This window comes from Dromiciops gliroides, chromosome 4, assembly GCF_019393635.1.
Source record: "Dromiciops gliroides isolate mDroGli1 chromosome 4, mDroGli1.pri, whole genome shotgun sequence".
Lineage (NCBI taxonomy): Eukaryota > Metazoa > Chordata > Mammalia > Microbiotheria > Microbiotheriidae > Dromiciops > Dromiciops gliroides.
Window position 1 is genome coordinate 143,690,088 of NC_057864.1, and position 15,322 is coordinate 143,705,409.

Here is a 15,322-nt window from a genome sequence, read left to right on the forward strand (position 1 = left end):
CCTAACAACAAAATTTTTGGAAAAGCTTCATATTTTTGTAATTTTTTTTATTTCATTCAAATACAGATGTAGAAGGGATAAATCTTGGAAGAGCAGCATTTACCCTTTCAGATAGCATTGTTTAATCAGTCACTCAACATGGCATTTATTAAACACCTGCTATAAATTAAGCACTATCCTAGACCCTGGCAATCAAAAGATAAAAATGAACTACTCCCTGTCCTCAGAGACCTTATGTTCTCTCAGGATTTTGGAAGTCTGGAGACTTCCCCTGCATGGTCTTTGTCCTCAAATTCATTATCATTTGCAAATGTACTGTTGCCCCAACATTCAGTTTATATAAGTTAATATAAAAACTCAACAAGCAGTAAGCAGACCCTTTGCCTCCAGGTTAATGAAATTTGAATATTATATAGTTTGATAGCACATCAAATTTTAATACATCGTGCTTTCCACAAATTTTAGTTAGTAAATGGGATAATTATTTTGCCTCAATTAGATATTAACTAAGATTTTATGACACTTTGTATAAAGCAGTATATAATGTTGAATAATAATAGCAAGAAAAATAGTTTTGTTTTCTTAAGGCCTCCTCCAGTAGATATATGTATCTTCTTTCTTGGGGGCGGGGGGGGGCAGTGAGGCTTAAGTGACTTTCCCAGGGTCACACAGCTAGTAAGTGTGAAGTGTCTGAGGCTGGATTTGAACTCAGGTCCTCCTGAATCCAGGGTTGGTGCTTTATCCACTGCGCCACCTAGCTGCTCCCAAGTATATGTATCTTAAATACATATATGCAGTCTAGCCATCCAAGTTGGGCCAGGTGGTAACAGTTCTTCCCACACAAGAAAAAGATTAGTGTTGGAATGTGTTGGAAGTGACTGAAGGAAAATAGTTGTTTCTGTTCTATCCTTACCCTCTGCAAACAAAGGTGGGTTTCTGTATTCTAAACATATTCCCAGAAAAAAAAAATTGAAGCCTTGTGATACAAGCACCTCTAAAAATGAAATCTTTATCTTCTATAGAATATCTTTTCTCTCCTAATCATGATTCAATTTCAATTTACGATACCATGTAAAATTTGACACTCGGGCTCAAAACTTTTAATAATTTCCTCTATCTTTAATCTTTATACTCAGTAAGTTATAAAATCCTGATGATTCTCTTTTCCCAGCCTGTCAGATTCTTCTCTTCTTTTTCTTTCTTTTTTTTATCCAGATCTTTTATTTCATTGATATAAGGAACTCCTGTAAATGAAGCTTCCTCTACCAGTGCAGCAACTGTTATGATTATGTGACTTAGTCTTTTTTTTTTCTTTAAACAAACATTTATTTTTTATTTTCCACTTACATGTAAGGGTAGTTTTCAACATGCATTTTCATAAGATTTAGAGTTCCAAATTTTTCTCCCTCCCTTTCCTCCTCCCTCCACAAGATCGCAATCAGGTTATATATGTACAATCCACAAGTGTTCTTTTTCTCAGTTCTTTCTATAGGAGTGCATAGTAAGCTTCCTCATTAGTTCCTTGACATTGTCTTGGATCATTGCACTGCTGAGAGTAGTTAAATCATTCACAATTACTCATTGAACAATACTGTTGTCACTACGCACAATGTCCTCTCAGCTTTGCTCACTTCACTATACATTGATGTTCATTAGTCTTTCAGGGTTTTTCGGGGATCATCCTGTTTGTCATTTCCTGTAGCACAAGTCCATTCCACTACAATCATATAACACAGTTTTTTCCATCATTCCTCAACTGATGGACATTCCCTTGATTCTCAATTCTTAGCCTCCACCAAGAGTTGCTATAAATATTTTTTGTACAATTTTTCCCCCTTTTCTCTTTTTCATGATTACTATTGTTAACTGTTTCCCTTCATCCCATTCCTTTCCCCATGATATTTATTCTATTATCCATCTTCTTTCATCCTATCACTCTTCAAAAGGGATTTGCTTCTGTCTGTCCCCTCCCCCACTCTTCCCTTCCTTTTTTGCCCCTCTCTCTTTATCCCCTTCCCCTCCTATTTTCCTGCAGGGTTAGAGAGATTACTCCACCCAATTGAGTGTGTCCATTATTCCCTCCTTGAGCCAATTCTAATGAGATTGAGGTCTTTGAGCCAATTCTGATGAGTGTTAGGCTCATTTATTGCCCAGATGAAATAGATTACTCCATGCAGTTGGGGGTGTGTGTGTGTGTGTGTGTGTGTGTGTGTGTGTGTGTGTGTGTGTTAGTCCCTCCTTGAGGCAGCTCTGATGACTTTAAGATCTTTGAGCCTTTTCTGATGAATGTAAAATTCATTTACTGCCCTGCTCCTCTCCCATCTCTTTCCCCCACTCCATAAGCCTTTTCCTGTTACTTTCATGTAGGATTTCACTTCTGCCCTTCCCCCTCCCCCAATGAATTCCCTTCACCCCTCAATTTAACCCTAAAGATGTTATCATCTAGCTAAGTGACCCAGTGGACAAATCATCACCCCTGGACCCAGGGGGATCCCAGCCAAAACCTGGCCTCAGACACAAGACAGTCGCCCACTGTCTGATCCCAGGTATGTCCCCCAGCTCCAGTTTTTTTTTATGGTTCCCTAGGGTCCTGTATTTGAAAGTCAAATTTGCCATTCAGTTCAGGTCTTTTCATCACAAATATCTGAAAGTCTTCTTTTTCATTAAAGTCCCATTTTTTCCGCTGAAAGATAATGCTGAGTTTTGCTGGGTAGGTGATTCTTGGTTGTAATCCCATTTCCTTTGCCTTCTGGAATATCATATTCCATGCCCTCTGGTCCTTTAATGTAGAAGCTGCTAGATCTTGTGCTATCCTGACTGGGGCTCCACAGTACTTGAATTCTTTCTTTTTGGCAGCTTGCAATATTTTCTCCTTAACCTGATAGCTCTGGAATTTGGCTATAATATTCCTAGGAGTTTTCTTTTTGGGATCTCTTTCTGGAGGTGATCAGTGGATTCTTTCAATTTCTATTTTAGCTGCTGCTTCTAGAATTTCAGGGCAATTTTCCCTGAGAATACTTGCAAGATGGTGTCTAAGCTCTTTCCTTGATCATGGTTTTCAGGTAGACCAATAATTTTCAAATTATCTCTCCTGGACCTATTTTCCAGGTCAGCAGTTTTTCCCAGAAGATATTTCACATTGCCCTCTATTTTTTTATTCATTTGGATTTGCTTTATTGTGTCTTGGTTTCTCATAAAGTCACTGGCTTCCATTTGTTCAATCCTAATTCTTAGGCAATTATTTTCATCAGAGAGCTTTTGTACCTCCTTTTCCATTTGGCCAATTTGACTTTTCAAGCTGTTGACTTTTTTCTCATGTCTTTCCTGCATCACCCTCATTTCTCTTTCCATTTTTTCATCTACCTCTCTAATTTTATCTTCAAAGTCCTTTTTGAGCACCTCTATGGCCTGAGACCAATTCATATTTTTCTTGGAAGCTTTAGATATAGGGGCCCTGATGTTGACATCTTCCTCTGAGGGTGCCCCTTGGTCTTCCTTGTTACTGAAGAAACTTTCTATGGTCCTCACCTTTCTCTGTCGGCTCATCTTGCCTTTACTAGACTTTTAGCTCCTTAAAGTGGGGCACCGTTTCCAGGCCAAGTATCCCAAGCTTAAGAAGTCCCAGGTGGTGTGATTTAAGGAGAATCAGGTTCTTCCCTTGCCCGGCCTGTTTCCTGGTCCTAGATGACCCCAGACCAACTTGTCAATCAACCAGCTTTGTGTGTTGTGGTTGTCAGCTCCGAGGAGCCTGTGCCTCTCCCCCACCTGGGCCACTGCTACTTGAGCCTACCACCTGGTTCTCAGCAGGGGTGAAAAATCCAAGTTCTGCCTCAGCACCAGCATAGACCCCTGTTGTCTCTCCCCTGCCCAGGGCCCAGCCCACTCACCAGACTGTGAGCTTAGTTCCAGACAACACTGGCACTTCAGCTGATTCAGAGGCTCTGGGGGTCTCCTTCTCTGTTGAGGACTTCCTGGGACTGGATCTGTGTCAGGGTGACTGTGGGGTTGGGCCCGACTCCTGTATCAGCACAGCAGCTCCCTCCTTCTGACCTTCCAAGCCATTCTTGGTTAGAAGATGATTTCAGCACATTCTTCTGTGAGTTTTGCTGCTCCGGGCATTTTCCTATGACCTTATTTGTATGTTTTTTGGAGTGATTGTGTCATGAGTTCGGGAGCTCACTGCCTTTCCTCTGCCATCTTGGGTCCACCCTGGAAGTCCCCTCATGACTTAGTCTTAGACCATTTCCTGGGACACTGAGAGGCTGATGACTTGCTTAGGGTCACGTAGGCATTATGTATCAGAGGAGTGACTTGGATCCAGGTCTTCTTGACTCCAAAGCAGACTTTCTATCTACTATGCCACATCACCCCTCTCTCTATTCCTTCTTTTTCCAAATTTCCATCACTAGGGCATAGGCCCCTTTTATTTCACACTCAGATTATTTCTTTAATTTTAACAAGTTTTGATGGGTAATAATGATCAACCACTTATACACAGTAGTATTATTTTAAAACATTTAATTTGTAAAATAATTTTTTTAAAAGATAGTTATAGGCTAAACATTTGCAAGGTACTAAGGGAGCAGAATTTTTTAAAGCAGTGTTAAATTTAGGTTTCGTTTATGAAATGCTATATCCATTTATACTTTTAAAAATATCTTTGGTGTTTATGTGGCACTAATGGTCCTCAAAAATATGTTTTAATTGAATTCTCTTAGATACCTATTTGTTTTTTTAACAAGTTTATGAATTTAAAAAATTATAATCCATATACATTAAGACAGTGGTGAATATTTGAGCTCATTTAATGAAATTGCTTCTACAGAACTTTTAATTTGGTGGTAACTTTCCCCCACTTTCTTTGACTAACTTAGCATGCCAGATAGTACTGATGGATCTTTTGGTATCCCTAATGAGTTCGAGAACATGTTCAGAAGAGCTAACCCTTCTATTGAGAACATTTCTGGAGAAATCTCCTTCCACGGTAAATATACTATACTTATAAAATGACTTTTGGACTGTTTACCAGAATGTATTATTTTAATATCAATCATCGGTACCTTTACATTCAATAGTTACTGTACACTGAGTTTTAATTTATGATGTCTGGATTATACAATACTATTGTGATTTTTTCTATTTACATAGTCATGCTATATGCATATTTTTCCTCCTTCCATAAGTTCATGCTCAAGAAATTCATACTAATTTGATATCAGTGAAAAGAAGATAATCAGGATATTAAACATGATTTTAAAAATATGATGAATTCTGTAGCTAAATATAATTAATTTTTGAATTAAGCATATTTACGATTATCTGTATCACTACTCCCTTCTAATTTGTTGGTAATCATGAATTGACTATATATCCATTAGGTGTGCTTATCACTTTTCCTCAGTATATTTATTATCATCAACCATAAATATTTATAAAGTGATTATAGGGTACTGTGCTAGCCATTAGAGATACAAAGATATAAAAGAGACACTCTGTACCCATTGTTGAACCTGACAGTGCAAATTCTGACACTCCATTATAATTATAGTGTCCTGTATTATTTTATTTTCTTCTTACCAGTGGTCTCCCTTTTTTAGGCTCCTATATGTTTATGTGATCTAAGGGAGGGATTTATTGATACTATTGACCAAAAGTTTTATCGTAGCCAGAGCTGGGACTTAAGATATAAGATCAGGTTGGCTTCTACAGGATGTAGCTCATTAGGTGAAGGGTTCGACATTAAAAACTTAAAATATTCCTTTCTAATAAGTGTACGTGTTTATTGTCAGAAAATTCAGTCCTTTGATGTAGGTAGGGATTTATTTTTTATTAAGTCTAATTTCATGTGTTATAATAAAGGCTCGAAACTTCCACATGAGATCTAGTTTTTGAATCTTGTTTATGCGAATTCAAATACTTTGTCTCAGCTCTGAGTATAGTGATCCCGTTTATTTCAGACATAGATATATTAAAATCTGTGTGGTTAGAAAACTCAAAAGGTATGGAATAAATTGAAAAGTAAGTATATTACAGTATGTTAATATTAACAGTATGAACTTAACCAAATTTCACTGTTAGGAATGCTTCTTTGTATTATACATTTTTTCTTAAATTCTTAAGCTGGCCCGTTCTGGGATTATGTCATATATAGTAAATTTCTCTTTTAAAAATTAATTATCGGGGCAGCTAGGTGGCACAGTGGATAAAGCACCGGCCCTGGATTCAGGAGTACCTGAGTTCAAATCCGGCCTCAGACACTTGACATGTACTAGCTGTGTGACCCTGGACAAGTCACTTAACCCCCATTGCCCTGCAAAAAAAAAAATTAATTATCATTATATTTTGAAAATGAAAATGTGTCATTTTTCAGACTAATCAAAATGTTAGAATTCGATAATGGGTGAGCAAGTGATTCAGTAAGAATTCTCACTTGCATGCTTTCTTTTATTTCTTTAGTTATAAATTTTGCTTCTAAGGAATTTTTATGTACTTGGTAATATCAATAAATTCTCATTTCGTTTTTTCCTCTAGGAAATTCTTCTTAAGGGTATCCTGAAAATCATTGAGGCTGATATTAATATGAGCCCATTACAATATCTAACCTTCCCCTTACTTCATATTCCAAATTTAAGCAGCAACTCCTTTTTACAGAAATATAGTAGTATTCTCAACAACAAGGCTATTGTGTTGCTAAGAAGGGCAAAATTTTCTCAAAGTAAGAAAGAAGCTGATAGTGAGATTTCTCCCCATCAGCTTCTTTCATCTTGGCATGTAGCCCCAATCCACTTGCCTTTGCTTGGACAAAATTGTTGGCCACATATGTCAGAAGGATTCAGTATTTCATTGTGGTTTAAGATGGAAAGTATTCATGAAGCAGAAAATACCTTAGAAAAAGGAAAGAAGATAAAGAAAAGAAAAAAAACATCATTTACACAAGATGACAGCCTTGATGATACAGGTATGAAATTCTTGGTGCTTGTTTCTTTTATAAGATGAATGCTATATGACTTTTGCATACTGCTGAAATTTTTGAGGATTTTAGAAAAGTAATATAAATCATGCCTACTTTGCTGTTAATTTGTTCTTTAATACACTATTTTTCTCTTATACAAGCAGTCTCTAACTTAGTTATACTTGCCAAATAACCATAAGAATTCCTTTTCCCTTCCTACTGCTTTTTCATGACATTTCCTAACCCATTTTTCTTTTCCCTTTATTTCTCCATATCCTGTTGCTGCCCTTGCCTTACAGTCCCACTTTCCATTAGATTGACTGAATGGCCGGTCCAGTTGTAATCTTTGTGGAAATGGTGCAGGAAAAGAGAAAAGTAGATGGGGATGAGGGATGGATAAACCCTTCAAATCACCTGCTCTTATTTCATCTTTAACTATGGTTTCAGAATCAGGTTGCTTCCATGTTGAAAGTCATTTCTAGAACAGAAATCCCCTCCATGATATCTCTTGACAATCCAGCCTCTGTTTGAAGACCTCTAGTTAAAAGACACCTATAGCCTTCTTAAATAGTTCATTCTCCTTTTGGACTATCTAATTTGTTAAAAAGGTTTTTTTGTTTGTTTTTATCTCTCTCTATATATATCTATCCATCTCTTCATCCATCCATCTCTCTCTCTCTCTCTCTCTCTCTCTCTCTCTCTCTCTCTCTCTCTCTCTCTCTCTCTCTCTCTATATATATATATATATATATATATATATATATATATATATATGGGGGCAGGGCAATGAGGATTAAGTGACTTGCCCAGAGTTACACAGCTAGTAAGTGTCTGAGGCTGGATTTGAACTCGGGTCCTCCTGAATCCAGGGCTGGTGCTTTATCTACTGTGCCACCTAGCCGCCCCTTGTCTTTATTTTTTAAAGCCCAAAGATGCCTCTGCAACTTCTAGTTCTGTCCTCTTGGTCTTAACCAAAACAAGTTCATTCCTTTTTCACATAACAGCTTTTCAAATATTTAGCCATTATTTCCTACCAAAATTTTCTCTAGGGTAAACATCCCTAGTTCCTTACACCTCGCTATCAGTTTACTGCAGTACTCATCACAGTAGCTATTCCAAATCTTTTCATTCTTCCTCAAACTTCTCTTGGCACCTCTTCCAACCACCTGAGGACCCTGCCTCATTCTTCACCAGAAAAATTGAGACCATTCAGTGAGTGCTCTCTCTCCTACCCCACTAGCTATTGTCTTATATCTCTCCTTAGAGATATAAGAGATATTTAGAGGTTAAATGGCCTTCATCTACAATAGATATCTCCACTTCTTCTCTCACTCTCTTCATAATTCTCCAAGTCTGGCTTCTGGACTCATTATCCAACTGAAACTTCTCTCTCCCAAATTACCAGTGATCTCTTAATTGACAAATCTAATGGCCTTTTCTTAATACTCATTCTTCTTGATATCGGTGTATCCTTTGACATTGTTAATCAACCTTTTCTTGATATTCTTCTCTAGGTTTTCATGACACTGCTCTCTGCTTGTTCTCTTTTTTTTTTCTGATTACTTCTTAGTTTCCTTTGTTGAATCTTCACCCAGGTTTCTCCCATTAAATGGAGGTGTTCCCTAAGGCTCTGTTGTGGATCATCTTCTCCATCTATACTATTTTTCTCATTGATGATTCTGAGACCTGTAATAGCCTCCTTAAGAACTTATAACCCTTTAGTTATAACAGATAAGACCTGATATTTGAGATTTTATCTGATTTCTTAAATTATATCTCCACAAATCCTACAGAGCTGCCTTCACAGGTACAAGGCACATATTTGTAAATCCCCTTCAAGTCCTACAGTGGTACCTCATTTGTGAATTAAAATTTGCAAATGATTTAAAAGAATTTACTTCTATGGGTTGAAAGATAAGTATTTCCTATGTATATCATACCTTAGAAAAATGTAATGTTTTAGAATTTTTAAGATGCTTTTATTGATGATGAAAATGGGTAAATGGTAATGGTATTAGGTATAAAATATTTTATTTTTACATTTTGGTTTTCTGATTATTTTAATTAAATAATTTTCTAATTTCTACTTATTGTCTTAGAAGGAAACAAATCAGAAAGTGTGGAATGTGTAAATTCTGGGGAGAAACTTGTAGAAGAAGGCTGTATTCATTTGATTTCATTAGGCTCCAAAGCATTGATGATACAAGTGTGGGCTGATTTGAGTACTGGAACTTTCATCTTTCGGTATTGATTTTTTTTTCTTTCAATATTAACATGTACTTAAGTAATTTATTTTAAAATATCATACTAAAATCCACCATATCATTAGAATGACAGGAAAAAAAGTCTAAAAACAAAGGGAGATGGTCCACCCTCATGGTTAGCAATGTATTATTCTATAAAAATAATCTTGATGTTAGATTATTCTAGCTCTGTTTAATTAAGACCAAATATTGATTGAAATGTAGGCTAGAAAAATTCTTTTTCAGGCAACTGTTATGGTACTATTATATAAGTACTTTTCTCATGCAGATTATCTCCTCTTAAGTTATAGCATAAATTGATGTTTCCCTATTTAAATATGGAAACAAAAGCCAAGTAGTTCATTAGAAGAAAACTGAATTATTTACAGCTAGTGTTAAATGAAGGGTAACTAGTATAAATTAAATGTTTATATATTGTATTAAAAATAGGTTATTGGCAATGAATATTAACTAAACAGCAAAATGCATATAGGTTATTTAATAACAGAGTTATAAAAATTTTGCTTGTTTTAACAAAATTGCTGAATGAAATTTAAGAATGGCCTAATCTTATTTAGGTAATTAAATAATATGAGAATATTATATGGTATAAAATACTAATTCCTTTTACTTATAAGATATGTACTAAATATTAAATTTAGAATTTCTTACAGACTGTCATTCTGTGCTTTTTAAATTTTTATTGGAGCATGTGCATGGATCCAAATGATGATATGAAAGCTGGATTGCTGGCACAAGTTGAATCTCAAGAGAATATTTTCCTTTTGGGAAAATGGCAACATTTAGCATTAACATACTTACAACAGCCTGAAGGAAAAAAGAATATCCATGGGAAATTCTCTATATGGGTCTCTGGTCAGAGGTATGATGTGTTTTAGAGAATGGCTTATTAAATTTGATTATAACTTTAAACTTAATCTTCTATATCTTCTGAAATATATTTTTAAATGAATTCACTTACAATTTACATTTTAAAATAAGCTAGGAATCCATTTTTGTATTTTTTCTATTCCTTTCGTATTAGAAAGCAAAGCATCTAAAAGAATGAACCTTTGGAATACTTTGTTGAAAATTATTTTTCTCTCCCATTTTACTGTCAGAGGATATTTTATTTTGGAGGGCATTGTTATTTTTGGTTGTTTTTAAACAGTTAAAACACTTGGAAATTTAAACTGAAAATAAATATAAAAGGAACAGGAGACACAGTCCCTGCCCTTTAGGATATTATAATTTGAGGAGAACACTTAACATCTATGGGCATCCATTTACTCTTTTTGTTTGTTTGTTTTTGTTTTTGTTTTTTTGTAGGGCAATGGGGGTTAAGTGACTTGCCCAGGGTCACACAACTAGTAAGTGTCAAGTGTCTGAGGCCGGATTTGAACTCAGGTCCTCCTGAATCCAGGTCTGGTGCTTTATCCACTGCACCACCTAGCTGCCCCTCATCCATTTACTCTTGTGTAATAATAGTAAAAATAGCTGCTAACATTATATTGTCCTATAATAGGTATATCTTTGTGGCCTGGCAAGTGGCAACAACAATAATAATACTTCTTTTTTACATGATGCTTTTAAGTTTTATATAGTACTTGTAAAACTTCCTTGACCTTCACAAAAACACTATGTGGTAGATACTTATGGGTATTGCTCCTCATTTTACATATGAAGAAATGAGGTTCAGAGAAGTTAAACAGCTTGCTCCAGCCATACAAATAATATGGGTTGGAGGAAATATTTGAATCTGTCTCTCCTGATTTCATGTTTTGCCTTTTCATTACACAATTTGGACTAGGTGATCTCCTAGATTCCTTTGAACTCTGACTCTCTGGAAGAAAAAAACAGGTTCAGGTTAAAAATACATTCGTCACAATGGTGGGCATTTCTTGGAATGTAGTAGAATCAGAGAGTAGGAGGGAAAAGGAAGAGATTATAATATAGAGGGGCTGGATCAATATTCCCAGGGATTGTTTCAGTGATTAGACCTAATAACACTTAGCTACCTTGACTCAGATGGAGTTTATAAGAGAACCATAAATAATATAGGTGCTTTCTTTGTTCCTCCTCTTAACGTGTAATTGGCTGGAGGAAGGAAGAATGAAAGGTTTACTCAGAATGATAGATAATCATGCTGAGTTTGTTGACAGGAACTTTTGTAAGAAGTGGGGGAGTTGAAGGACTTTCTTAGTACTTTTTTGAGCCCCAGAGAAAGGACCATTCATGAATGGCCAGTTTCCTCCTAGCCATCTCCATTTGTATGGTTATCTTAAGTTTAACATGTTCAGAGCTGAAATCATCTTCCAGCCAAAAGCTTTTCCTCCTCCAACCTTTTTACTTTTCCTGGTTTAGCATCACGATCTTCCCAATCACACCACTTCAAAATCTCAAACCTCCATTTGCCTCTTTGCCCTTCTTTTCTGTCCCTATGCCTCTGATTCTGCCATTACCACATCTCTCCATGCACACTGCCACCATCCCAGTAAGGCTCTCACCTGGACTTTTGCAGTAACCTCCATCCAGTCACTCACTTACCAAGCATTTATTTAATGCTGCTTATTATATTTCAGGCTCTGTGGATACAAAGAAAGGCATAAACACTGCTTGCCCTCAAGGAACTCACATTCTAATAGGGGATGCAGCATGCAAAAAATCATACATGTGAGATGCATAGAGTATTACTGGAAGATAATCTCAAAGGGGAAGACACTAGCAGTTAGCTTGGGAATTGGGGGAAGGACTTGGAAAGACCTCCCTCATAAGGTGAGATTTGAGCCAAGACTTGAAGTCAGGAAAGCTAAAGGTTGAAAGTGAGGAGAGAGACCATGTTATCATAGAAGACATCCAGGACAAAGGCACAGGAGATGGAGTGCTCTGTTCAAGGACTGCCAAGTAGACCACCATTGCTAGATCATAGAGTGAGTAAAGGGGAAGAAAGCGTAACAAGACTTGAAAGGGTAGAAAAGAGGGGCAGCTAGGTGGCACAGTAGATAGAGCAACGGCCCTGGATTCAGGAGTACTTGAGTTCAAATCCAACCTCAGACACTTGACACTTACTAGTTGTGTAACCTTGGGCAAGTCACTTAACCCTCGTTGTCCCCCCCCCCCAAAAAAAAAAAAAGAGGGGTAGAAGAGAGCAAAATTATGAAGACTTAAATACAAGAGGAGTTTATATTTGTATTTGGCTGTAATGGAGAAACACTCTAGATTACTGGGGGTTGAGGGAGAGGGTTGAAGTAGTCAAACCCAGAGCTTCTTAAACTTTTTCCATTCTCTACTCCTTTTCATCCAAGAAATTCTATGTGACCCCAGGTATATATGTATATATAACCTTTTACTGTTGCCAAATTTTTTACGACTCCCACATTTAGTTACATGACCCCATGTGTTTCAAAAGCTTTGGTCCAACCTACAGTTTAAAAAAATCACCTTGGTCAACTGTGTGGAGGATAAATTAGAGGAGGTGTAGGACCATAATAGAGCCAGCTCAAACTGGCTCGTGACAGCCAATTGCCAAATTTTCATTCTACAAAATAGGTGTTGACTTATGGTTTTGATGATTGTCTAGATATAAGAAAATGATGGAGGAAATGTTAATAATGTAGGTTAAATTTGAAAGTGGGCAGCAAAGTGGTATAGTGGATAGAGTGCTAGGCCTGGAGTAAAAAAAACAAAACTCATCTTTTTTAGTTCAAATCTGGCTTCAGGCACTAGCTGTGTGACCTGGGGAAATCACTTAACCCTGTTTGCCTCAGTTTCCTCTGTAAATCTGGAGAAGGAAATGGAAAGCCACTCCAGTATCATTGCAAAGAAGACCCCCAAATGGGGTAATGAAGAATTGGACATGACCAGAAACAACTGAACAATAAAAACAAAAAAATTAAGTGTGTTGTGAGTACATTTTTTTTTTCAGAGAGCCAGTTGTTTACAATAATACTCCTGAGTGGGAAGGACTTGAGGCAGGGAGAGAAAAGCTAGAAGGTTATTTCAGTAATCCAAAGGAGGTAGTTAAAAAGGTAAAAGTGACAAAATTTGGTTACAGATTGGATATTTGGGTGAATATAAAAGAAGAGTTGAGGATGACAGTGAGTTTCTGAGCTCCATTGCCCAGTAGGATGGTGGATCCCTTGACAGTAATGGGAAAATTGGTAAGAAGGAAGGGTTTGGAGAGGATTATGTTCTATTTTTGATATTCTGAGTTTGAGATGTGCAGTAGGTGGTTGAAGATTTAAGACTAGCTCAGGAGAGAGATATCGTCTGATGATATTAGATGTGGTAATCTTCTGCATAGAAATAATTTATAATACAGAGGTATCAAACTCAGGGCCTACAGGGGAAGCCAGATTAAAATGTAATTTGGAAATGTTTAACAAAAGAAATAAAAATATAATACAAGATAATGTTAATTTGTGGTTTTCTAAGTCAATATGCTGTCCATAGGGATCTTTTTATATTTGAGTTTGACACCACTGGTTTAATACATGGGAGATGATGAAATCACCAAGTAAGATAATGTAACTCTAAAAGAAGAGGGTACAGCTTACGTCTTGGGAAACATTGTGGATGTGACATGGATGAAGAACCAGCAAAGGAGACTGAGTAGAGAACCAGCAGAGAAGAGTGTCATAGAAATGTAGAGAGGAGAAAGTATGCAGGAGGAGGAGAAGGTGTCCAAGAGAGGTGCAGAGCAGTTAAAAAGATCAGAATTGAGGAAAGACCACTAAATTTTGTGATTTTAAAATGATTACTAACTTTGGAAAGAGCAGTTTCAGTTGACTGACAAGATTAGAAGCCAGATTGCATAGCATTTAGAAAGGGAGTGTGAGGGGGGCAGCTAGGTGGTACAGTAGATAAAACACTCCTGGATTCAGGAGGACCTGAGTTCAAATTTGGACTCAGACACTTGACACTTACTAGCTGTGTGACTCTGGGCAAGTCACTTAACCCTCATTGCTCTGCAAAAAAAACAAACAAAAACAAGTCACTTAACCCTCATTGCCACACAAAAAACACCAAACAAACAAGAACCAACCAAACAGAAGAGAGTGTGAGGAGAGGAAGTAGAGGCAATGAGTGGCTTTCTCATTTTTGTCAAGGAATATCCAAGTAGCTCTATAGACCATTTAATATGGGAATCTTCAACTTGGGAAAAACTTGGAAATAAAGGTATGGAATCATCTGTAAAGAGATGATAATTGCTTTTGAGGTGTAGATATGGAAAATAAGAGTACTAGAATAGTACCGTGACATTAACATTAATTGATTGGAAAGGGGAACAGGAGCCACTGAATTGAGAGAAAGCATTTTAAAGGTAGAAAGAAAACAGTTGACCTTTGACAGGCTAGTTTTAGTAGAGTGGTAGAAACAGAAGCAGATTAGAAGAAATTGAGGAGGTAATGAATGATAAGGAAATGGAAGTATTGGGTGTAAACTACTTTTTTGGTAAATGTAGTGGTAAAATGGAGGAGAGATGTAGGAAGGGACTATAACTTGACTGAGGGGCAAGGGAAGTGGAAGAATCAGGAGAATGCTCTTTCCTGATGGAACAGATAAATTATGAAACAAACTTGCATATTCACAAATGAGAGAGTCCATGAGGGCCTGAACTGGTGTTGTAGCCTTGTGAATGAACATGGGGACAGAAACAAAAGGTGTTAGAAAGGTAGACTTGATGAGATTGGCTGCATAGAATATTTGGAGTATGCGTACAGAATCAAGGATAATGCCCTAAATTCAATCATTGAACTGGGTCCTAGACCCTTTTGTTAAGTTTGATCATAGGTAAGGGAAGATACGTTTAGATGGTTTTCCTTTGAATGTAAAGGCTTTATGTTCATTGTCCTAAGTTACTAAGCCTAAAAACATTGATACACAAGTTTCTGGGTGTTTGCCTTATTTTAATTTCCCTCTATACATCCCTGTCTCTATATTACTTCAAAAGAAACATTTTATAACTTCCAATTTTATACAATAGCCACTAGAGTGGTCATCATGCAAGCTATTCCAACTATTATTAACCTTAATTTGTTGCTACTTTTATCAGTTGATGATAGAGGTTAATGTTCCACAAATAAGGTATTTCATAGGGGGTTTAGGGGCATAATAGAGAATATAA

At 36.7% G+C, this 15,322-nt stretch overlaps 1 protein-coding gene across 1 annotated transcript in view; it reads left to right on the forward strand.

Annotated features, from left to right (window-relative positions):
* The window catches only part of LYST (lysosomal trafficking regulator), a 205,181-nt gene that overhangs the window by 60,088 nt on the left and 129,771 nt on the right, over nt 1-15,322 (forward strand). The window contains exons 11-14 of the mRNA XM_044002844.1: nt 4,875-4,984; nt 6,532-6,958; nt 9,052-9,196; nt 9,905-10,078. Coding sequence (XP_043858779.1) covers nt 4,875-4,984; nt 6,532-6,958; nt 9,052-9,196; nt 9,905-10,078 — 856 coding nt within the window. The remainder of the gene's footprint in view (nt 1-4,874; nt 4,985-6,531; nt 6,959-9,051; nt 9,197-9,904; nt 10,079-15,322) is intronic.